The sequence below is a fragment of the Gouania willdenowi genome, chromosome 5 (genome assembly GCF_900634775.1).
Source record: "Gouania willdenowi chromosome 5, fGouWil2.1, whole genome shotgun sequence".
NCBI classification, from domain to species: Eukaryota; Metazoa; Chordata; class Actinopteri; order Blenniiformes; family Gobiesocidae; genus Gouania; species Gouania willdenowi.
In genome coordinates, this window is record NC_041048.1 from 10077997 (window position 1) to 10104958 (window position 26962).

Sequence of the window (26962 nt, forward strand, 5' to 3'; positions counted from 1 at the left end):
TTTAGCAGTTGATTTCATATCTTCATCATAATACACTTTAATAGTGATAAGCAATACACGTATTAACTCGAGCAACACACACTAATAGTTCTAATTTTCAGGTATAGGATTTTCAACAAACTGAATGAACAATTTGTTTTTGACACTCCAGTCCATCTTGTGCAAGGTAAAAAAATATATACATTAGCGGTAAAAAAAAAAAAAGGAGACATAAACATAAAATGTAAAGACAGCAGGCTTATAAACACACAATGTTGACTGACGGAAAGATGACAACAAAATTATGGTGTTGTGCTACAAAAAAGGTACATTAAAAAAAATAAGAAGAGCTTGGATTTTTATATACAACTTAGATTGTGGGGCTGAAGCTAGTAACAGTACAGTGTTCATTTAGGCAGCAAATACTGATTTAGTTATAGTCATAGTGTTTTGACTAAAATACAATGGAGTTTTAGTCCAAATTTATCCATCAGGACTTTCAGTTATAGTTCAAATCAACTTAATGACGTTAGCATTTTAAATATGTAACCAATATAGTCAATCCATGAATCAATCAATCAAACTTTTAGATATCACCTTTCTTACACATTTAACTGTAGTCCAAAGTGCTTCACAGATTTTTGCTAAAGCCGTTGACCAAAGGCCAAATGATAAAACTAATGCACACAGAAGTCATTTAGTAAAATAATTAGATGACAAATAACATAAAAACAAGGCAGAGAAGGGAATCATTTTCCACCGAGTAAAAAAATGGGGCCCCCTGGTCCCTCCGTGGCAAATATGAAGTAATGGGTCCCATTCATATATTGGTATTTCAATGATTTGGTTCCACCAACTGTCACAATATTTGACTCACAAATAAGAGAGAAAACGACTTTAATGGAAATGCAGAAAAAAGGGGAGCGGGCTGACGGGCCCCTAATCAAGTTGTGCGAGGCATAACCGTAATCCACGTCGAATTACCTTTGAAACGATATATCACACGACTACGTTCCCATAAATTTGGAAATGAACGGAAATATGGAGGGGGGTGCATTACGATCTAACGAGAACTAACGGAGGAGTGGTCATTTGCAAAATGGCCCCCCGTGACACATACATGATAATGGGCCCCATTTATATATTGGTATGTGACAATGATTCGGTACCACCAACCGGCGTAATACTTGACTCGCAAATGAATGAGAAATCAACTTTAGTTTTTTTTTTTTTTTCTTTTGGGGTCCCATGGGCCCTAAATCAAATATTGGACTCGGAGCGTTGATGCGTACACATCCAATAGATTATACCTACCAAATTTCAGCCCGATCCGTTCACGAATAACAGAGGAGTAGCGATTTTAACTAGTGTACACAACAACAACAACGTGAGTGGCGTTTTGAGTCCAGTAGCCCGGCCTAATAATGTAGTCGACAAAAACTATGATAAAGTTTTTAGTCGACAAAATGAACCGTGCTCCTATGCAGGGAGAACGGCATCTTACCCTCTGGAAAGATCAGCTGTCAATCAGCGTTCCAACATGCAGACCCAGATAAAGTGCAGATGTTTTCCTCTGTTTTAAAACCACTGCTTATCAGAGAATAATCCAAAAGTCGAGCAGTGGAACTCATTGTAACTCACGTGAAAAACAAAATGCTGCAGAAGCCTCAGTCGCAACATTCCAAATAAGCACATTTTAATGTACATCAAAAGTACAACCACACAAAAAAAAAAAGGTTTCATATTTAAACCCACAAGAATGCAAATCCTGCTCAAACCACTTGTGGAACTGCAGAGGAGGCTGGTCACATGCAGTCAAGTAAATTACAAACTGGCAGCTTTCCTCCAGTCCTGCTCTGCCTGCGGAGATAAAAAGAAATGTGAACTTTGCTTTTTCAATGTTTATCCAACTAAGTTGCAGGTCAGCAAATTCCGTACTGCAGATGATAGATATTTAACTTTTAAATGAAAGCGACCTGTTCCCCTAGCACACACACACACACACGCACGCACGCACACACACACACACACACACACACACACATAAACCCACCATGTAAACACATTTATGTGAAATGGAGTCATAAATTAAATGCTTTGCATGAATAAGCGAGCTGCACTTTTTCCGTGAACATAAAAATGGGCCGGTGTGAACTGTGCACTCAGCAATCTGTAAGTGATTTCTGATGCTTTTAAATTCCCTCACCAAGCCCCTCGGCTGCTTCTAAAAGCTATCACCAGGGAATACGGAGATAAAGAGTAAGAGGTGAGAAAAACCTGAAAATGAAAAGATAATAATCAAAGGTTTGTATTTGGCTAAAGGGAAATCTAATTAGGAAAGAAACCTTTAAAGTGCGGCAGCCAGCGCCGGAACAACAGGATTTAAAGTTTTAGAATGTTATTGTTAAATGAAATCGTCGAAAATAAAATGTTGACATTTGACCAAAAAAAGCATTTTAGAATGGAAGGGAAATCAAGCCGTACAGAAGCTGAATACAAACACAGTGAAGAAGGTTGAATCTCTTACACAAACTCAGAGACACCTTTTAGTTTAAAATTGGTAGGATTCAAAATGTTCCATCAGGACACGTCACACTGAAAACACCTTCTGATGCTCAACAATGTCACAGTGGGACAGTTTTACTGGGATCCCTGAATCATTCTGCAGCTCTGTTCACTTTAGCGACGTCTACAAACCTTTTCGAGAATGAATGTTATGTTCAGCTATCACAGGCCTGCACAGAAGAAAAATAACATCTACCAGTTTGATATCTGACATCATCTGAAACCTTATGATTTAAAATGGTATGCCTCCGAGCGGAACAACAATAATAATAATGTCTTGCATATAGAAAATGCTTTTTTCGCCACACTCATAGTGGTGGAGATTAGCTCCAGGGCCAGAATGGTATATAAGTATGTTTCATTTTCACACTCTATAACCATTACGACCACGTTTTCTTATATATTGGCATTTACACGGGTCAATGTTACTTGTCCCCACCTCTACATCTTGAGCGACTGATTCTGAAAGAAATACTATGGCTAGAGTTACCTTTTTTTTTTTTTTAATGGTTACTATTACCGTCAAACAGGATAATTTTCCTAAAGAAGAGTTAATGCAAATCCACTTATTTCTTATATGGCATCATACTTGTATTGTCTTTGCATGTTAAATGTACAAGCAAATCAGAATGGATAATATGTGAAACAGCATGCAAACTGTAACCTGCAAAATGTATAAATACTGTAAGTATTTACCATTATCTGCGTTAGCCTCTGACAGGGGTGGACTGGGACAAAAATTCAGCCCTGGCATTTTCTGTCCAGACCAGCCCACTACATTATCAGCAACAACATGTACAAGCCATTATTAAGTCAGTAATGTTCTACTTTTTATGTCTTAATTTTAATTATTATTCCCCCAGAAAACCTTAAAAGGGGGAAACTTTTTAACCCCTTTTTAACCAGTTCCTTTGTCCTAATTTTGCCCCTTTTTTAAAAAGTTCAGAAACTTTTTTCTTAATCTTTAGCTTCCTTTTGCCAATAAATATCCCTTTTTTTTCCTACTTTTTTCTTTTTGACACTTTTATCCTTTCTTTTTTGGCCACTTTTCATCCAAATAAGAAAACTTTTGCCCAATAAATATCACTTTTTTCCTTTTTTCTATACATTTTGCCTTTTTTGTTCCATATTTTTGCCATATTTTGTACATTTAAGCAACCCTTTGCCATAACACCTGCATAGTTCTTCTGTATTTGCCCATTTTTTGGCCACTTTTGACCCATTTCATCTCTTTTCTTGTTTTTGTCACTTTTGGATCATTTTTGGCCACCTGTTACAACGTCTGCCTCCACTCACTGGTCTAAAAAAAAAAAAATGGTCCGGTCAGGTCGACGGCCCACAGGGACCATGCCCGATATGCCAGTTGGCCAGTCCACCCCTGTCCTCTGATAAACCGTAGAGTGCGACTTGGTTAATGGGTTGATTATGATGAGCTCTAAAGGGTTGAGACTGGTTACTTGTTTTGTAGGTTATCTCCAGTTTGTCATCTACGATCTCAGCTTTAAAAAACTGGTGCGCAAGATAAATCGATGTTTGATAGCAGTGTTAATTTTGACAGCAAATTTTGATTTACTTTGTCATAGTTGTTTTTTAGTCCAAATTTAGTCATCAGGACTATTTCAATTATAGTCTAGTTTTAGTCAACTAAATGACATTGAGATTTTAGTCAAGTCAAGTTCATTTATAGAGCACATTTCATGCATAGGACAATTAAAAGGACTTTACGCCAAACAAAGAACAAGCCAAACATCACAGTAGAGCTAACACACCATAAAAATTACATTTAAAAATGTAGAAAAAACAAAAACAGGTAAAGAAAATCAATCAATAAAACAGAATAATATTGAATTAAACAGTGTGACTGTTTAATTAAAAGCAGTGTTTTTATAAGTTAACAAAAATATCAATATATTTTGAGACAGTATTTGTGTACATTTGTTTTTAATTAGTCAGAATCTTGTTGTTAAAAAAACTATAGCCGACAAAGATTTTTAGTCAACAAAATTAACACGTTTGATGTCTGATAATGCTTTATTTATGTAATCAAACCAAAGATTCACAATCTTTTAGGAGTATCATACACAGCAGAGTGTGAGAAAACTCAATACCTTTTGGATTTCTAAGCTCAATATTTAATTTCTCATTTTTTTTATAATTTAAAGGAATTTTAAATTACTTGATTTATTCAGGACTTATATGTACTTCATCAGATGTATAAGATTAAGTGGGTAAAGAATCTAAATAAATGAATAAATGAAGATTAAACACTGAAGTGCTTACAATAGGACAAAAAGGTTTTAAGAAGTGGGTTTGCTGCATGAGCAGACAATAACAAGGGCATTCTGGGGTTGTCACAGCCTTGAATGACAGGGAAGTAATCCAAGGCATCTTCCTCTAATTCAGTCGACAACTTTGGTTGACTGTCTAAGTGGGACAGCCGCGACGTGAGCCCTTGTGCAACAAACGCATCAAACCCTGATGATGAGAACACGGCAGGTGGAGTGAGTGACTCACATACTTATCAGGTTGGAAGGTAATGTTCTCTTTCATAATATTGGTTTCGATGTCTCACTATGGGATATACGCCTCCGCATCATATCTCAGAAGCCTTTTCTCATAAAGCCAACCCTGATTGGCTGATGAAATGTATTCATCCGCGACAGGTAGTCCCACCTACTATAAGTAGAGTGGGCGTAGAATACGTTGGCATTCAAACACCTCTTCTCGCTCAGGAAACTTCTCTCCACAGCAGCTGAACTGTCCACAGGTGGACCCTTCATGGATTCTGTCGCCGGACGCTGCTGTTGGTATTCTTTTTGTGCCGACCACCTCAGGTCAACCAGTGTTTTTCCCTGCTCCCATGCTCAGAACTACACTGCTTTCCACGACCGTCAAAAGTCGCCCGCTGACACCCCGTCTTTGTCTCAGCTCATCGCTAACGCTCGACGCCACCCGCCCCACACGGTACCAGGTGCTGGTTGTCGGCCCTCTGTTAGTGGCTAGGAAGGAAAAGAGAAAGAGAAAAAGCTGGATTCCATCGACGGACGCCGCTGTTAGTAAGTCTTTTTCTTCTCCTTTTTGACCACATCAGGTCAACCAGGTGTTTTTCCCTGCCCCCATGCTCGGGACTACACTGCTTCGACGGCTGTGGAGGCCGACCGCTGACACAATTGTCTTCGGCTCGGCTCACTGTGGCCTGTCGAGCACCGGACCCAACACACCAGTTGGCGGCTCGGTGTCGACACCGCCCTCGCCTCCCCATGCGGTTGGCGGCCCTCCGTTAGCTAGCAGCCAATGCTAACTAGCTTCTCCTTCCTGCCTTTACACCAGCACCAAAGGGAGAATAGAGGGAAAAGCCCCACACACCAGGGGGGCTGGAGCACAGCCAGGTCTGCTCAGGGTGCCACGGGTCCTAGACGTCCTCGGCTCCTGCCGCCACGGCACCATTTTACGGTAAAGAGCCTTCATGGACGACTGACATGGTGGGGAAGATGAAGATGTCGCCGTAAACTCCTCACACAGAGGAGGAAGAGGAAAACACCTTCATACCAAAGGCTGGTGGCGCAGTACATGAAACGCTGTGCCCCCCTGAGCAAGGGACAGTGGGGTCTCTGCAGTCATGCTGCCCCCCGGGGAGAGCGGACTTAAAAAAGAAACGCTCCTCTCCGGGATGTTGGCACGGTTCTACCTCTAGAGGGCGTCACCGCAGTGCGATTTTTTTTTTTGTAATTTATTTTATATTTCTGAATATTTACTTGGTACTAATTGTATATTTTACTTTTTTTCCTTCTATTTGCTACTGCAACAACTGAATTTCACTCTTGTGTGATTAATAAAGTAGAAATCAATCAATAATAATGATTGATGAATCCATCCATAAACACAGTGCAGACAGGCTGATGTTTTTCTATGTATCTACTGTACATGGTAAATGAATAAACGGTAATAGTAGTGAAGTTACTTTTTAAATGCAGTAACTAGTCAAGTAATCTCACTACAATTTACAGAAGTAACAAGTGACTAATGATTAATTACTTTTTTTGAGTAACTAACCCATACACTCGTTACGTGATTTCCACCTTTGGCATCCAATGGTTTGATTTGACCATCTCTCATCCATTATAACATTCTCCTATGAGAGAGCAGATCACTATCTAAAGCTCACTTTTCAATCACTATCTTATGATCTTATCCAGAGTGGTCTCCGTGGTTTCTCATTACAAACAGCCAACATTCACCATAATTAAATAATGTACAGTGTATTGTCATTTATTAGTAAACATGCCTGACAGAATGTTTCTGATGATGTAATCAAACAGGAGATTTCAAAATAGTAATGGAGACAATGACAGGTGAGACTGTGCAGACTGTGTCCCATTTGGGACCAAGTGTTGTTCAACCAAATGTTTCCAGTCCATCCATCCCTGGGCACTGGCACACTGTATGACAGCTGCACCCAGTCTTCTCAGAACAAAAGAACCATCTCTCTGAGCCCTCGGTAACGCCCCTGCACTGTCATTTTTAATAACACTGATTGGAACAAAAGCGGCACCAAGCGAGTCGCAGGAAACGGGACATGATCTTACCCGTGGTCATTAATCAGCTACTGTAATTATCAGGACCCGCTTTAAATGCCATCCTCATTTATCATGTTTCAATTCATTTTCTATGAATGACTTCTAGAAGATGAGAATTAAAAACACATTTTTTAAATATATTATTACTGGCTTGGAAATGATGGAAAGGGTGAAGCACAAATAAGAATGGTGGTTGGTATTACTAATTAATGATCCCACTTGATGTATAATAGCGTGACACCTGTCAGAGCCGAGGGAGTAATCACTCAGGGTGTCTGCTCAGCTGTAAATTCCCTATTTGTGTAGCTCAGTGCAACAACTGAGCTTTGAGCTGAAAATGCTCTGTTTCCCATTCAGATAATGTTCTTCACCCACTTGTGGACCTCAGCGTCTTTCACTCTCCCACTGTTCTTGCTCATAACTGTCAAGTTTTTAATTTGAAAACAATGGGACATTTTCTGGCGCCAGCTACTAGTCATTCACTCACCCCAGCCAAGCTCCAGTATCCCTAAGACAGGTGTACCCACTAAAATACCCACTTGTCAACCACTTACTAATTACAGTAAGATAATTAGAATGGGGTAGACCTACCTTTGTTGACATTGAAATTAGAAGTGTGCCAATACACGTGACGATTCAATACCAATTCATAAATGTTCAAAAATCGATTATTTTTCATAATAACTAAATGACAGAAACACGACGCTGCTCGCGGAACGAAAAGTGAAAGTCGCGGATGCCGCCCAAATACATGAAGGAAAGGACCCGTTGAAGGAAGCGATGGGGATAACTCTTTGGCTACAATTACTGAGCGTGAGATTAACGAGAGATGTATCCACGTTGTGCGCATTTGCTCAGTGGCGGTACGACGTAGCCTGGAAGGGCCCGGTGGCGAAGGCACCGCCCCGCTCCCAACTCGCTGCTTCCCGGGTACATGGTTACCTCGCTGAGCCCCCTCCGCTCTACGCCCCAGGCACAGACTGTCCTCTGTGCGCCCCAACGCGGGGACCGGCCAACGACAGTTGGCGCAAGGGGTCGGTGGGGATGGGGCCCACCCACCCATCTTGAAACAAGTACACGGAATCGGAAGCATGTTGAGCAGCTCCTTTTCTTACACAATAATGTGAAAGTGAAAACAGCAACAATAAGTAGCTGCACATTTGCCTCTGCACTTACTGTACATTCTCTGGCATGATTTTGATAGTTGTGTTCTTTTATCCATCCACCTTTTATTCAAAAACCCAAATTCCACAAGTGTTATGAGAGCTGATACTGTAGGTTGTATGTATTTTTTAAAGCTGCTTTCATTGTGCAAACTGTTTATTTTCTTTTGGGATTTAAGCTGCTCATTTAAGTTTTATTTAGAAGTCTTTATTTTTACTGAATAAGCTTTAGTGTTCGATCAGATGTAATTAGCTGAACAAGCTAATATTTTAGTTTTTTATATATATATTTATTTATTTTGTAATATGATTACTGTTGAATTTGGTAATTTGATATAAATAAAGATAATAGTGATACATTTGTTTGGTTACTTTAATGAATGGATACCGACACGAGTACAAAAAGTATGAAATAGTCACAAAGTGAGGAAAAAAAAATGCATAAAAAATTGTTATAATCGTTAATATCGTAATAATCGTTGATTAATCGAATCGTAGCACCCTCAATCAAAATCGAATCGAATCATGAGGTCACTTAGATAGCACACCCCTAATTGAAATTCTGTGAACATTCCTACCTTATAACGCAGCCTAAATGAAAAAAGGGTATATGAAGCACATTTGTTCATTTAATCTACTTACACAAGTCAACACATTGCATATTTACTGTTAATTTCACATTGCAACAGCAGCAACAATACAGCGTCACTTTCAGCAGCCCACACGGAGGCTGCTGCGTGCACATGAACAACACATGCACTACAGAGTTCTAGTGTAACAATTACAAATCAAACATTATGTAAATCAAGCAGCAGAAATTACCTTTCAAGCAAAAAAGTCACTCCTCCAGACCATACATTGTAAAAAAAGACTGTGCTCTAACTCTGGAAAAGGGGCGGGGACTGTGAGCAACAGCTGTCAGACAGTCCATCAAACACAATCCTGGCTCTGATTGGCTCTTTTTGCTCGGTCACGGTGCATTGTGGCAATCTGCCAGAGGCTGCAGGGGGGACTCAATGAGCCTGTTTTTCTCACACAAACTACTAGTTTCATGTGAATATGTCTTTAAATAGTGACAGCTTTAGCAAATATGACAAAAAGTCACTTTTATAAGAGTTGCAGACTGCACATTTAAGGGAGAATACTAATTCGGGAGGATGGCGGGAAAGAGAGGAAAAATAGGGTAGTTTCCCGGCCAAAACAGGAGACTTGACAGATATGTTCCTGTTTCCCTCCTGTTCCTGTCGGTGGTGTCGGTGCAAAGACACACCGGGATTGTCCAATTTCAGCAGTTTTTCCCACTCCGTCAATCCAAAGTACCACATAGCCTCCATGTCTCCAAAAACTTTTATGATTGATTCTGCAAGAGATAAGCTCTCTCCCTTTCCCTCCGTCAGTCACACTCCAACTTATTATCAGAAATGTAATTCAAGCATTTGCAAAATCATAAATAATGAAAATAATTGAATCAGAACTCTCCTTATCAGGTTGTCTTCATTATTTTTTACCGTCTTTCATTCATTGCAATGTACTGTATATCACTTACATGGTTTTATCAAGAAAGCAGGGAAATTATAAACTGTGATTATTTAATATGGGAAAAGGAGACTGATTAAATAAGATTAAATAAGATTAAATACATTTTTCATCCTCCTACCGATAGAGGTTATATTAGATGCAGGTGTACACATACACCTTTTATTCACTTTTATGTAATATTCTTTTCTTTTGCATGGGTCCACATCATATGTGTGTGTGCATCGTGTTACATGTCTGGAATAAATTAATAAAATCGAATTAAATGAGAACTATAAATGCAAAGGATGGTTCAAAAGAGTTGAATATCGTAGTTTTCTCGTCCTTATTAGTCTTCAGGGGAAAACTGTCATTAACATGTTTGCGTCAACTTTGTGTTCAATATACTGACTCTCAATATACATACTGTATGTAGAGCTTTGGAAGTTCTATTTCAGGGTTGAGCCAGTTCCGCTTCACGTATGCGTCACTTTACACTTTTACGTTTCCTTTCGTTTCATCATCTTTCCATATATAGATGACTTTACTGGCTATTAAACTCCTCAAAATTGTAGCAAACATGGTAGATAGCGTTAATAGAGTCAACAACTGTTATTCATTTGAAATGTTTTATATTTCAGATTATTTACACAATTGGGATGGTTACGCTGAAATTATGCAAGATTACTACGCAAGAGCGACAGTAGCTACACTGCTAACCCACAGCCATCCGTTTAATGGGAAAAATACTATGGAAACGTGTGGTATCATGGTCCCAACACATTATTTGTGAAAAACCCTGCACAGCCATGTGATTACAGATGATTCTCCTTGGCAGTGTCACCAGGTAAAATGACCACCAGTTCCACTAACACACCATGTGCTAAAATTTCAGAATCAAAATCTAAACCACTTCATCACAACACGTTAAAAACATACTTCGGATGTATGCATTTTCAATTCAATCACAGGAGAACATGATGACTACTTGATCCGTGGCATTGATTTGATTTGATTGATGGATTTTTGAACATGTAAAAACAAAAACAATACATATCAGATAAAAGGAATGTCACAAAACAAGTCAAAAACACAAAGTAAGAAGAAAAACAATTACAAGTTAAAAAATGTAGTAGGAAGAAGTATGACTCGTGTAATCCTCCCCCTGTTATAACCAGTTTATTTGTGAGCTACTTATATATACATACACATATATGCACCCATGCATACAGCATTAGATTGTAAACAAGATTATTGTCATATTTGTCCTTTTGTCACACTTTTTAGACATTCAGTCACCCATTCTCTGTGATGTGTGATATCACCCCAACACCTGCATATTAGTCATGTTGGGCCCAATAAAAAAACAGGTTGGTTGCTTTTTCCACATCCAAGTGATTGTTCCATTTTAGAATGTCAAATCAGTATTTTTCTATCAATTTTTTTAAAGGGAAATCTAACGCCCTACAGATGAAAAGGTAAAAAAAAAAAAAAAAGGTTTCGGTGGTGACAAAGTGAGTGAATAATCAGTATTTTCTTTTAAATCCCCGCCTTGGGACAAAACTCGTTGACTCCATAACTTAGGGGAATGCATATTTTTAAACTGGCATAATGAAAGAGCCATACTAGCTTATCATTGAATGACCAAACACAGTCAATAAGATCAAAGGGCCTCATTAGAGTAGAAGAAAACGAGTTATCTTTGTGCATCAGGAAATCATTCATTACTCAGCAACATCCTAATTGATCCACGTCTTTGAGTTATACGGTAATGGCAAATTGATTTATCCTTAAGAAGGAAAGTGGTGAGAATTGTGTTTTCAAAGAGAAGCGTCGAGTCATCAGCTTTGAGGTTAATTATAAAATCAGGGTGGAACAAAGGTGAGCAGTGACAGAAAAACAGGTGATGAGAAGCTAAGGGGTAAATGTGTCTCCAGCTTCTGATATCACTAACCTGAGTTATCTCAGAAGACTGTCGGCTTCACAGGTAATCACATTTCACAGCTAATGTCATTATATTAGATTAGATCAGTAATTAAGCAGCGCCATCCAATGATCTGAAGCTGGTGTCTGTTAAAATCTACCACGGTGCAAAGCCACGTCACATAAAAATGGAAAATAACACATGGTTGCTCAAAAGATTAGAAATAAAGGCTACAAAATATAACAATACATTTTAAAATAAATGTACACTATTCATTCGTCGTACTTTTATTGGCTATAAAAATGTGGGGGAGACCAGTTGCTAACATTTGACGACCATACTGACCATGAAATACATTCTGATGCAAATAAAATACAACATACTGGTAATTTTCAGGGCTTAAACTGGTTCTGCCCATAATAGACTCGATTACGATAGTATAGTGTTTTTCAACCTTGGGGTCGGGACCCTATGTGGGATCACCTGAATTGATTTTAAAAAAATGGTTAAATGTACATTTTTGAAATGTTTTAATTATAAAATGTTTTCAAAATAAAACAACACAATCTTAAACAACTGTATTCTATACTTTCACTCTGTCAAATATAAATATTGTTCACATAAAATATTTATTTGTAGAGCAGTATAACAAACTAATTCTAAAATTCTAATACTAAAAATACAACAAAAAATGTCTGGGGTCGCCAGAAATTCTTGATACCAAAATGGGGTCACGGTCCAAAAATGGTTGGTATTCACTGCAATGGTATATTTTCATTTACAACATGAGAATCTAATAGCCATCTAAAACCAGGATGATGAAGAGACCATTTGCTGGGCATAGTCAAACTTTAAATCCTAGCAGTGAATAGTTTTTCAGCATATTTACAGTTTTCTGTATATGAGCAGTTCCAGGTACTAAACAAGGCTGATACCATAAAGCAGTGTGAAGTACCATCTGCAATAACAGAAAAAAACAATAGTAAATGTGGACCTTTCAGAAGTGTGTAGGTCACGTAGCAGCTCAATATTGTATAACATGACTTTATGGGATTTAAAGGGAAAAACTGAGCTGGTCTCCCTTTAAAAGCCACTAAAGGACAGAGAATGTAAGAGAACACTAGAGGAAGACAATAACCCTTGTTGAACTATTCGGTTTCAAGTATTTGCTGAAAGACTGAGCACTGGAAATCCAAGTATCTATGATGCATGTAAATGTTTAAGGAAGAAGAAACATGTTTATTTTTCAAAATACAAGTAGGTGTGACTCTATGCTGAGTTTGCATGTTAGCTCTTGGCTACATTGGTTTCCTTTGGGTACTATTAGTCCTCATGAGGTTAAAAACTAGAGGTAGATCGATATATGGACTTTTTTCAAGATCGGCCATCGGCCAAAAACGTATATATATATATTATTATTTTTTTTTTTAATTTATTTATTTATTTTTTTTGACCATCACCAGCCCTCCCTAAGGAAGGGTAAGAAACACTTTATTATAGGGAGGATATAAAAAGAGAGGGCAGTGTTACACCTAAGTGAGGGGGAAGGGAACAGGGAGGAGAGACTCAAGGTAGGAAATGGAAAGCGTGGGGAAGAATTGATTATTTTAAAGTGAGAGTGAGATGTGATGTTGTAGTTGTGCATATGGTGACAAGTGTGAAGCTTAGGTATAATGGAACAGAGGGAAGGAGTGAGTGGTTATATCTAAAACAGGTATTTAGTTTAAACCGACTACTTGCACATTGTATATTGTTGTTGTGCTTTACTGCTACTTACCAGTCCTGTACTTTTTGTTTTACTTGGTTATGTACGGGTTTATTTAAAGTTCAATAAATGTTAAGAGTTCTATTGGTGTATTTAATTTAATTTATAATATATACATTTAGATCATATGAGTGTTTCAATTGTCTTTCATAATCAATGTGCTTTAAAAAAAAGTATATTGGCCCCAGATATCGGCTTCAGATATCGGCCATCGGCATTTTTTTTTTTTTTTTAATCGTTATTGGCATCGGCCTTTGAAAATCCCATATTGGTCGACCTCTATTAAAAAAAATGAAAACGTAAGTGAAAATGTAGTAAATGCAGTAAATACATTTTAGTTTCTAAACTGTCATGTTATCTGTTAGGCCTGAGATAGATTGATAACCTGTGACGAGTGTGTCCTCTGCCCCGAGTCAGCTGGCATAGCCTGAACATGCTATACGTTATTTAAAAACAAAATATCGATTTCTTGTTTAATCCAACACGAGTGAAAAATAGGGTAGTTTCTTTTATTGGTTTTCTCTATCTTCTTACATGTAAACCAGTAGGACCAACTCCATAGCCTATTCATAGTGGAGTATGTCTACCTTTTCCTCTCCACTCATAACACACAGCAACCGTGTGTATTCCGACACTTGCTTAGACGTTATCAAATGTTCAGCTCGTCTTTTTGACATATGAGGCATTGATGGGTTGGTTAGCCGTGACCCTGCCAATATTTGAATATTTTCCCTTCCTTTCACTGCTTTTGTTCGATACATCCAATAATCTTGCTTGTCTGAATCATGGTGGCATTGTTTCTGTGTGTTTCCACAGATAGAAACAGTCACACTTTCGCTTGCTTTCACTTCCATGTTAAATAAAATGGTTTGTACTGACCCAACACCTGCAAAAACAAAATATATATACATTTTATTAGTGTTGGGTACAGGTGTTCATACCTACATCTGCGTACATGTAGTAAGTGTAAGTATATTTCCTTCTAGGGTATTTTGTGGTGTGAAAATGATCTCTAAAAATAGTAAACAAAAGGAAATAACCGCTGACTCAGCAGCAGCAGCAGCAGCCGCAGCAGCTCTCCTGCACTGGATTGCGTTACAGCCCACACAGTGAATGTGTGACTGAGAGGTAATGCCCTTATCAATCTCATTTCCAGCAGCAGTAAGAATCAGAGGTCAGCCAACAAGCTTTAAGCACCCACCAGTAACAAAACCTCAGACTGGGACACTGACTAAAGCTGACGATAAACCAGCGAGATGTAACAAACAAAATTATAAATCATAGAAATGTTTTGGGTTTTTTTTTTGTCCTGCTATCTTTCAGCTTGAACTCAATCTGCAAGAAGGTCAAGGACTTCATGCCTTTTTCTCAGTTTTAAGACATATATCAGAAAAAAAGTAGCATCAGGATGTGATCAAAACAAGTTTTCTGATATTTACTGGACATTCGACACCATTCAACATAAATGATGAAATTACGACACTAAAAGAAAATATTCCCTCAGCAACACCAGTTGTTTACATTAAGCTAATGAGAAAAATACGTATTGAATTTGATTTATGAGAACACAGCACAACTTTTTAGAGACTAAAACATCACATTACGGCTAATGCACTGATCCTTCCTGCACACCATTGCCTGTGTAATACTAAATCACTCCACGGTCTGCAAACAATGAACCTCTATTCAGTTCTTCTGGGAAACAGATGGATCCAATCTTCCGTTTCCACATATCTCACCATGAGATTTCCCAAAAGCAAACAGAATCGCTTGCCAAAAGCCTAAATCAATACTGTCATTGTATATATATATATATATATATATATATGTTTGGACAACCTCGAATTGAAAGGCCTCCGGTGGACTTTTAAACTGTTGAAACACAACACTCACCACGTTGAAGTCTTCGCTGCTGCATTCCACGCCTCTGTAGGAGCAGGACAGCAGCATGTCCTTGATATCGTGGCCTGTTCGATCATAGAACTCACGCATGTTGAAAGGACGAGGCTTGTAGTTGTCAAAGTTCGCCCTCTCCTTCAGGGCTTGGAGAACATTTTCGTCAACCAGATGTGGGTCCCGGATTTCATACCTGCTTGATGAAATGAGGAACTCAGTTATTGTTATTTTTTTTTTTTTTACAAAACATCTTTAGCATTATGACTTCAGATTGCTGTGGGATTTTTGGGGTTGACAACGATATCAATATTGGGGCTTTTAAAAAGCCAGACGATATTAATGATGCACTGAACGTTGTTGGCCAAAAATGGCCTTTTCAGTTTACGGCCAAAACTATTTTTTTTATTAAAACAACGCAGCCGAAAAAGGACCGCGGTCAGCGTGCGGTATCTGTATAGTGAAGACGCCATGTTTCAACGCATCTGAGGCCTAAAGCTTCTTCTAAGCAGAGGTTGAGACGGAACAAAAACAATGAAAAATTCACTCAGTGTGATTTATGTTTCTGTGTCACGTCGATGCTGTAACTCTGCGTAGCACTCTACTTTGACTTCTGACACGCCTCCAAAGAATCCAAACTATGCATCAGAAGCATAAATTCGGCTTCAGAATCAGTCAGCGCACGTTTCACCGAGATATATTCAGATCCTCTGGACTTCATCGCAGCTATACTTGATCCGCGTTGGAAAGATCCTTACTTTCATGTGGGAATGAGCAATTTCAGCAGCCCAGTTATAGGCCTGTACATTATTAGCTAATGTACACATGAATGTGGTCAAGTTAAACATTTTTTTCACATTTTATTTTATTCCATATTGTGCATTGTGTCTGTCAGTCTGCCCCAGGGCAGCTGTGGCTACATTGTAGCTTACCACCACAGGTATGACTGATTTGAGTGACTGGTGTGAATGAATAATGATTTCGGTACGCGCGCTGAGTCTGCTCGAAAAAAGTGCTATAAATCCAAGCATCATTATTATTATTATTATTATTATTGGAATGTCACTGCTAAATAAATATTTTAAAATTTATTCTAATTGATTTATTCTTTGACACTTTAATATAAATGCATGCAATAGCAATGCTTTAATTTTAGTGAGGTTAGTAGATATTTATAGCCATAAATGCAATGGTACTAATAATTGGCGTAATCATTTATTTCGGTGTTTCGGTTTTCAGCCTTGGTTTTCGGTTTTGGCCAAGAATTTTCATTTCAGTGCATCCCTATCCGATATATCGGCATATATATGAAGTAAGAACATTGATATAGACAGGATATATTACAGACTTTACATGAGAACAATTTCTGATATTACCCAAAATATGACTCAAGACAAAGAAGAAAAAAAAAAAAAAACTACTAAATTGAAATAAAAAGCTTTAATTAGCAACACTGTCAACATAAGGACTGTAAAGCCACTGAAAAATAACAAAAGGCAAACTTGACTATTTACAGAATAGAATGTAAAAAAAGTATTTATAAACAGAATTGCAAACAGGATAAATCATGGATAAATCATAAAAGGCTAAATGTAACTGTAAACAATGAAGTAGTTCACTTCTCTTAGTGTTGTCATTTTGTATCCATTACTGCCAATTTAAAAGTGGCAGATTTGAATGCATAAAAACTAATAAACGCACAGAACCATAGAATCTCCACACAGCAAAAGGCAACATACTGTATTATTAGAGCTTGATCCATTAATCAGCCGGGCTATTGAGCGATATCGATTAATCCACGATAGCTAAAATCAGACAGATTATTAATCAGGCTCAACTTCAGGTGTGAGCATAAACGACTAATGCATTTTGAGATATTAATGCAACTTCTCATTCACATACAGATGGTATAGTAGAATCGTCTCCAATCCTGATCATGACTAGTTTAGGTAAAATCTGCATATATCTCTAAATAGATGAATTAATACATGTCGTCTAAAACCTGCACTCAGCGAGCTCTTACCGTACAATCTTGTGTGGGAGAAACATGCTTATTATGTACAGGATGTGAGTGCTGATCAGTCTGCTGAATAATTAGGGTTAACGATGGTGGCAGAGAGAGAACGTAGAAAGCACAACAATGTACCTAATGCCACATCCACTCAGACCTTGCATATACTCTATAAATACAATGTCCTAAAGTACAGTAATCTGAGCTGAGGTAATATCACAGTTCATTTATATATGATACACAGTATGACGAGTTTGATCATTAATGGCAGGATGTAAAAAATGTAAATAACATCAAATGATTTTTCTTCATTATTATTCATAAAAACCTCATAATTCACACATTGTCTGAGCTCACGAGCAAAAATTAGTCCCTTGATTGTGAAAGAAAATTTAAGATGTTTCATGAAAAAAACAATGAACCATACTCTTCTCCACGTGGGTGTCATTCAATAATTAACTGCTCTTTAAATGGTCTCCCCACTGATTCACAACAAATGCATAATGCTCCATTGCATCTCATAAATGGCTAAATTAAATTAGACTAGACTTTAATGAGACAGTGTTTGTTGTAAGTGAAAATATAAGGATGATTATTTTATATCTTTATCACATCAATAAAAAGAGATGGAAATGTTAACATTATTGAAGGCATTTAACATAACTGACATGAACTTTAATATTATCTTATCTAACCCATTGCTGTTTTTAATGCCAAGCAATTAGGTAACATTAACCAGGGATGGTCAAACTTAACTATTGCCACACAAACTGAAGACAACGCACCCTTGATAATTGAATCAGATAATGATTATTTGCGAGAAGCATAGAAAGAAAAGAAAAGCATTTGTGAACATATTGCTTTCCTACTCTTTATACACGTGGTCCCTTTATGAAAGTGAATTAAGTTTTGATTGCGTGATTTCTGGGATTTTGGAATGTATTGACATGATGAAAAGTTTACTATTTAAAGCTGCAGTATGTAGAATCGTGAGACTGGAATGGAAACAATGTTTTAGGTTTTTTTTTTTTTAGTCAACAAGTCAAGTAGTTCATGGTAAAGGGGCTTTTATTTAAACTGCACAACAGAATTACAGCTCAAACTTGAGTGATTGCATGTAATTTCCATAATTCCAGCAAGTTCTTTTTGTCTTCTTTTTGAATAATATGCAAAGGTTTCATTTATTCAACAACTTTCTTCAGGAAACTTACTGATCTCCTGACACGTTTCAAGTAAATTTCCTGAAAAAAAGTCATCTGAATAAATGAAACCTTAACATATTCTTCAAAAACAAGATAAAATAAACCTGCCGGAATTACTACGCAGAAGTCAAGGACATGTCAAAGGGATCAGGAGACGCCTCTGAAGAAGACTGGCAGTTGAAACAAGTCAAGAGATTAAAGTAAATTTCCTGAAAAAGCCTGTCTGAATAAATGAAAACTTAACACATTATGTAATTTCCATGCTTCTTTACATTGACTTTGCTACGCAATGTTTTCGTCCTGGAATAATATAATACAAGTTTAACATAGGCCTGTTTATTTCAACTAAAAACTTTCTTATATCGATTATTTCACACATACAAGAGGCTTAAATGGATTCAAGTGTCTAGTTTTAACACATACACTGCATAGATACTGTAAATGCATACCGATTCCTTCCGTAGCGGTTATATCTTCACTTTAATTGCTGTACTAACGTACAAACAACAATAACAACAAAGTGTTTGAATGGATGACATATCCATTCCAACAACGTTTATGTAATTACTGCCTCCAGCAGTGACGATTGTTTTTAAATCACGGGGATTCAGCTGTTAAGCAATGAAAGAGAGTCATTACAGAGTATGTTGAACAAATGTGAATTATATTTTTACAATGACAGAAAGAAGTCCCGTAATCAAGCCATGCTGTATTTTCCCAAAGGCCGGTAATTGCAAGAGTTTACCAGTGTGCTGTCAAAGTACAGCAGAATTTAAACACTAATGCAGAGACACTCACTGCATCAGCACACTGTCACGCTTCATTTTGATTAGGAAAAAAAAAAAGATACAGCCTCTTGTGGCGTATTCAGAGCCTAATTGAATTGTATCCCCAGTCTGAGTCTTTGAGCAACAGAAAGCTGCCAGGAGAGCACTTAAAGCACTATGCTTACAACTCCGAGTCATAAGGCTTTAGTCAAAGCGCACACGGTCACAATAATCTGGGTAGATTTTGAATATTGCCCTGCCACTGCTCCCTAAGGCAATCAAAGCAAACTGACTTCGTACGGGAGGAGAGACTAAATTGGATTATGGGCCAAAAGCACTTTAATTTTCTTGTGGGGACTGAAACGAATGAAAGGCTTCTAGTTTACTTCGTTTTATGTTTATGAGTTTCTTTTTTTAAAACTTCAGCACTTTGAGATTTCTTTTAACGTATAGTGCAATAACAAATACAATCATTATTACTAGTGCAGTGCCCGGAGGAAGTCAGTATTCATACACGCATGGGCAGACTATCTATATACAGTATATAGTCTGCCCATGCATGTATGAATTAGGGCTGTGCAAAAAAAATCTAACTAATCTATAATCAAATTTGTAGATAAAAATTTATTTTATTTTGCAAATTTGAGTTTAAAAAAAAAAAAAAAATTATATATTTTATTTTTTTATTTTTATTTTTTCTTACCACAGTTTTTTGGGACTTTTTCGCATTCCGATGTTATGTTATGTTATGTTATGTTATGTTATGTTATGTTATGTTATGTTATGTTTGAATTGAAGCTACTGTGAAGTTGCTGTTGTACTTTTGCTTAAACCTGGGTTAAAGCTTTAAATGGTTGAATGACAGAGCCTCATTTACTTTTTAGTACATTTAATACATTTACACTTTTGACAATATGTATGATGTCTGCAATAATTTTTAAGTGCATTAAAAAAAAAATCTAAAATCAAATCGAAACTCAAATTTTTCTTTAAAAAAATCAAAGATTTTTTTTTTAGGCAAAATCACCCAGCCCTAGTATGAATATAAACATATGTGGATGTTTGTGTACATGCACTGTATGTATATATGTATGTACTTGTGCAACCGGACGCATGTGTGTGTGTATATTGATATACAGTATGTCAAATTCTGTACATGGTACATACCCTTTTCCCCTTTTATAACACTCATAACTTATTTGTAAATGTTGTTCCACATATATATATATATAGTGAAAGCCTATTTTTATTTTGTTATTTTTTTTATTTCATCACCTGCACATCACACAAATGTAGCTATTTTTTAACATTTCATCTTTTCGTGTGTACATCGTTCTATGTCACACTTGCTTTGGCAATGTAAACCTGTTTTTCATGGCAATAAAGCTGTTTTAGAGAGAGAGAGAGAGAGAGAGAGAGAGAGAGAGAGAAAGAGAGAGAGAGAGAGAGAGAGAGAGAGAGAGAGAGAGAGAACTGCCATGGCATCACGTGTAAGGCATGAGTCAGCTCTTAGAGGCGTTCGCGACCGACACATCACTACTTCTTTGATTCCTCCATGCGGCTGATATAAGTCCGCACACACGCACAAATGCACTGACTCTGGTGCCTCCGGTGGACAATGGACAACGACATATATAACGGCAGTATAAACAAATCCGATGTCGCACACAGCTTGAACCAAGCAGCAGCCATGTTGAAAGTCTTAGCCTGAGCCTTATCCAGCTGAGAAATTTGAGGAACACACGGACAGACAGACAGACAGATTCCTTGTTTTATATAGATTATCAATACAAAACTTTGCTGATGACATCATGGTGTGTCTTTTCTTTAAAACTAAAATACTGGTGTTACAATGAGCAGACATTGGGATGCGAAATTTTGTATATTTTAGTGGTGCACCAAAATTCCAGCCACCAAAAATGGGCCCAAAAGTGCATTTTCGGTTTTCGGCTAAAAAGCCGACCAAAACAGGATGTTGCGAACTCTTTTTATTTTTGTATTTTATATTGCGCATTTTTTATTCTATTTATTCTTTGAAGCATTAATATTCATTTATACAATTGTAATGTTTTAATTTTAGTAAGGTTAGTACACCTTAGAGCAGACATAGGCAACTAGTGGCCTGGGGGCCATATGTGGCCCTCAGTCTAATTTTGTGTGGTCCCTAAAACAAACCCCCCAAAATTGTATTTCAAGAAGTTGGACGGAATATAAATCCCAACATAATACACAAAATAACTCCCAAAACACACAAATCGACAGCAAAATGCAACAAAGCGCACAAAAACACACAAAAAATTCAAAAAAAGAAACACAAAATGACATCAAAGACAGACACAACAACCACTTAAACCAACAAAATGACAATGAAAACACAAACAACAATAACACATTTCAGAATAGCTCCAAAAGACACACAAACTGTCAACAAATGACATTAAATGACAGGAAAATGAAAAAAACAAAAAAAAAATACAGAAAGTGACCCTAAAAATGCACAAAATGACAACAAGAACACTAAAAAAATAACAAAACCACACATAATAACTACAAACTGACAAAATAAAACCTGTATTAATACTCATAAGTCATTAATCTAAATGCTATAACACAATCACATTTTTGTGATAGAGTTGCCCATCCCTGCTTTAGAGTCATAAATGCATTGAGACTAATAATTTGCATAATCATTTATTTTGGTGTTTCGGATGTCGGCCATGGTTTTCTCATTTCAGGTTTTCGGTTTTGTCTAAGAATTTTCATTTCGGTGCATCCCTTGTACATTTTACAATAAACTTGCTTATTTAATCAACCAATTTGTGTAAAATAAGTCCCTCGCTCATTTATTGTACATTGATTTTTCTAAGTTATAACAGATAAATGCCTGCAATCATATCTTCATGAATCAATTATTGTGATAGGGTCCACAAACACCAATAAAAGTTAAAACATCATGAATGTTCATCGAATGTTTGCAATTTCATAGTTATTGTACCCAATACAAAAGGAAAAATGAAGCCACCTCTTGAAAATGTGCTTTTAAAACAACTCTTTCTGCTCAAGGATCTGCCTTCACACCTTGTAGAGACAAACGACAAGGCCACTTGATCAAATGGTACACTTTGCATGCAAATCGGAGTTTGAAGCCAGCATGTTGGCAACTTAGAGGAGAAACGTTGAGGCCTGTGTCAGCAGATTTGCCTCCATGACTTTTATCAGCTGATTTAACACTTCTTGGCATCAACTTGGCCAACCTCTTGTCAACGATTACCTTTCTTTAATACGTTTTTTTTTTTTTTTTGCCTTTGAAAAATTGTTGAAATACCAGGAAATGTAATGGTAATGTGGTGTTCTGCACTGTTAAATGAGACTCATTCATTCAGTCATTTATGTAAAACCTATACACAGGAATGTGAGAATATGCAAATGCGGAAAAAACAAAAGATGAAAATTAGGCTTTTCTAAGTTAAACGCTGACTCCAGACCTTCATGCTCCAAAAGACTTTTGACAACATAACTGTTACCAATGTGATGTCAAGCGCTTTAACAACAGCTTTCGCATTAAAAACAAGATCATGCAGTTTGGAGATGAACTGACGAACAAGCGCTGACTTTCAAAAGCTATTAACGCACCTTGCCCATGGAAACACAGCATTACCATTAGTTGGCTTTAAACCTTCCTTTAAAAACATAATTCTATAAATTTGGGATGTTGAGTGAAAAAAAAACTGCAATAGCCTCCTGCAGTTAAAGAAGTTGGGAGGATAAACAGCAATGTAAGCATTATTCCTAGTCCAATTCCGATGTAAAAAAAGGTCTTCAGCATTAAGTCATTACTAATGAGGCACAAAATGCAATCACACTAACATCATCACATTTTTTTGATCATTTTAAAATTTGATTTGACCAATTTTTGCACACAGCACACAAAAATGGATTTACATTACAGAAAGCTCAAGGTATTTCTTCCAGCCCTAAAGACAATACGCTATCTGTGATAGGGCTGCAGCTATCGATTCTTTTTGGAATCGATTAATCTAGCACTTTATCGATCGATTAATCGATTAATCGGATTTTTTAAAAAAAATGCGTTTTTAAGCAACCAAAACAAATAATGCATAACAAAAATGATGTGGCTGTAAAATGATCAAGCAGTTGGCTTTTATTTCTCAAAAACAACAACATTTGGCTCCAAAACTAAGCCAATTCATTGCTATTTAATAAGTGCCAGTGCCAGCAATTAAATAACAATACAGTTAAGTCAACTAACTAACTACTAACAAATAATATATAATTTCTGGGGTGAGCCTATTTGCTATGGTAACCTAGAAGCCTGTGTGTGTTTGACAAACACTGGAATTATGTTATTAGCAGCTGAGAAAATGAATTTATCTCGGGCTTAATGAAGTATTTCTATATCAAAATATTGTGCTACTGACATTATTAGAATTGTCACAGTGATGATCAGAGACAGTGTTTGTAATCCACACTTCACAGCACAGGCACTGAGGCGTACCACAATATTTAATGCTACAATTTCTCAAATGCAATGCCCTTTTTCTCAAATGGAAAGCTTTTAAGGCCTTAAATGTGGCTACATCAAATTTAATACCTTGCCTTTTTAAGGATTTAAAGACCGTCTACCCTGGTTTGTGTGTAAAGGCGTGCCGTGCGTGCTTCCGATCACGCCGCTGACGTCTCCTGCGCTGGTACGAGGCTCGGGTGCTACATAGGCCGCTGGGTGTAGCCGCTGTAGCAATCTCAAGCTTGAGTTGCCGCATCTACCGGACTATAACTGTTTGATTTACCTACTGTAAATCTAAGATTGCCTGGCGGTCGTATACTATTTTAGAGTAATTACGCTGCAGGTTCACTGAGAAATTATTAGAACTGACTAAGTTATCTGCTGTTTTATATCCGTAGCTAACGCTAACCTCTGCAGCCACAGCCGACAGGCGCGCAGCCAAATACACATATATGTTAATATATCGAGTCTGTAAAACTTCCACGTTCATTTTCATTTATCGTCCGGTTAATTTATGCATTTATTGATTATCGGCCCAGGCCTAAATTAGCGCTACATTACTTTGCTTCAGCGACGCTTGTTGAAACAGCATGTGGATGCTTTCGGTTCAGATGCTGCGTCATTGGAGTCGTACTGCTGTGGTACGCCAGGTATTATTTGCAGTAAACACATGATTGCACCTTGTTTTCTTCATTTTTGAGGATTCCAGACTTTAGACGTTTTCTGTCGCTTACTCTCCGCCATGGAGCCAACTAAATGCAGAATGTTTGTCGCGCATTGATGACGCGCTAGTGGTGTGCGGTCCCTGCGTGTATAGTGCGTGTCATAGGAACATAATGATGCTTCGAGGCACAAGTTTTGCCTCGAGGAATTTTTGTAATGAGTTAATCGAGTAACTCGTTGAATGGTTTCAGCCCTACTCTGTGACCTAGCAAACAGTAGAATAAGACCCTCCCCTCAAGGCCAAAGGAACAGCGGTACCAAAGTGACGCAGGCGATGAGCGAGTTAATCAGTGGGACAACTCTGTGGCTTAACAAACAGCTCTAATTACACGAGGATAAAGACTTGTTCATCATGCAGCTGATGAGGCACAAGTTAATTGCTTCTTCTCGTTCTCAGTTTCCTCAATCTCCAAACAGGCCAGTGCAAAGTGACTCACTGCAGGTGCTGTTGTTCTGACTGTTTGCTCTCCACAGTCGTGAGTCATTACTTTTCCTAAAGAAGCCTTTTTTTCCTCTCAGAAATTCTGCTTAAACTGCAACTAATAAATAATATATATCGTCAATATATATGGAACATCTAAAGCAGGGATTCTCAACTGGTCTCACCCTGGGACCCACATATTGCCATGGTCATTACATTGCGACATTTAACAAACCAATATTAGTTTTCCAAAAACAGCTGTTGAAAACACACATATACAATATTTTATAGAGGTGTTCCGATCCGGTATCGGATAACAGCCTGAAAACGAATATCGGATCAAAATTTCCGGATTCTCCAATTTTTTTTTTCTTTTAACCCAATTCATTTTTTATTTATTTTCTTCAATTGTAGAATACTGTAGATATTATGTTGAAGGTTAAAATGTATGTAACCAATTGGTTAATAATAAATTAGTCAGTTTTTCCTCATACCTACTGTTGCTGACTATTGTCCTGTTTGAGTAACATCACTTGATCAAACCTATTCTAACATTCCACACTACAAAATAAGTAATTATTCGTTTTTTATAAAAAATAAATAAATAAATAAATAAATAAAAAAAGTTAGTATGCTTCATGCTGATATCGGATCAATATCGGCTGATACGCAAGGTTGCAATGTCGGTATCATATCGGAAATGAAAACATTGTATTGGGAGATCCCTAATATTTTATATATAGTGTACTGTATATATAAATTAGAAATACCAAAAGGATATAAAAGATCAAGGTGATACATATACAAAGCAAAGTACTATTCACCTTTATTTATGGGTTCAAAATGCTTTCGAGGAAGGGTATCACCTGTAATATTAACCTACATGGCACAGCCAAGCGATAATGAGCAAAACACTGAATTGCGTTGTCAGTTCAGCATGTACAGCGATTTACAGTGTGCCTTGGCCTGCAGAACTACATTGATCAATAGACTAAAAATAGACAATGTAATGTGCACAAGATGGCATTTCGATGTGCTTTATAGATGTTTTAGGTTTGCATTGTTAGGGGACGTTCCTACTGCCATTGCCAGTGCAGCGCTGTGTGTTTTTATCTGTTTTTGCTCTATGTAGTGTGGAATTAAGACAAAAAATAAGGAAATTCAAAGATAAATGTCTGTACTTAATACAGTGGTACAGCTGCTTAAAGCTGAATGGTCAAAGCACAGCAGAAAGCAACAAGTGTAAGGCGTGGGTTTTATTACTTTACCACCATTCAACCAGTCATCTACTTAACCAAGAGTTAAGTGCAACAAGACAAATAGTAGGACGTTCATTTTTCATTTAATGCTGATGTTAATAATTTGCCTTATGGCAGTTTCTCCATCACTAACTTTGTAATGGGATTTGCATGATCACTGTATCTGCCCATATGAAATGATTGATTTTAGGAACATAATTAACATTGGCCACAAAGTATTTTTATGCACCGAGCAGTAGTTCGTTTAAGTGATTACACCTGACAACATCTGAAAAAATTTCAATAAACACTAATGTATCCAAGGAGGACTTTTTGTCACACTTTGAATCCATTATCCCATCTTAATCCCATTTACCACAGACAATAAGGGCAGTCCAAGTTCATCTTCTTTAAAAGGTTTTGCAGGCTTTGGCCATGTTGTTTGCACGTCTCCCAGTGGCTTACCAGCAACAATCGGTGAACACAGCTCTTAAAACACTGCTTTGCACTTTCATGTGACATTAGATTTCACTTGAGAATAAAGCCACAGTGTTTGACATCAAGGAAATTCCTATATGTGTGTGTGTGTGTGTGTGTGTGTGTGTTCAAAGATTTCTGTTACCTTATAGTGCAGCAGCTGCTACAGCTTAACCACGCAACAATGGATCTGACAATAACAGGAAATATAGGACTT

At 37.3% G+C, this 26962-nt stretch overlaps 1 protein-coding gene across 1 annotated transcript in view; it reads right to left on the bottom strand.

The window, feature by feature from the left end:
• asic1b (acid-sensing (proton-gated) ion channel 1b) overlaps positions 1–26962 on the bottom strand; it is a 201050-nt gene that overhangs the window by 171614 nt on the left and 2474 nt on the right. The window contains exon 2 of the mRNA XM_028446065.1: positions 15382–15577. Coding sequence (XP_028301866.1) covers positions 15382–15577 — 196 coding nt within the window. The remainder of the gene's footprint in view (positions 1–15381; positions 15578–26962) is intronic.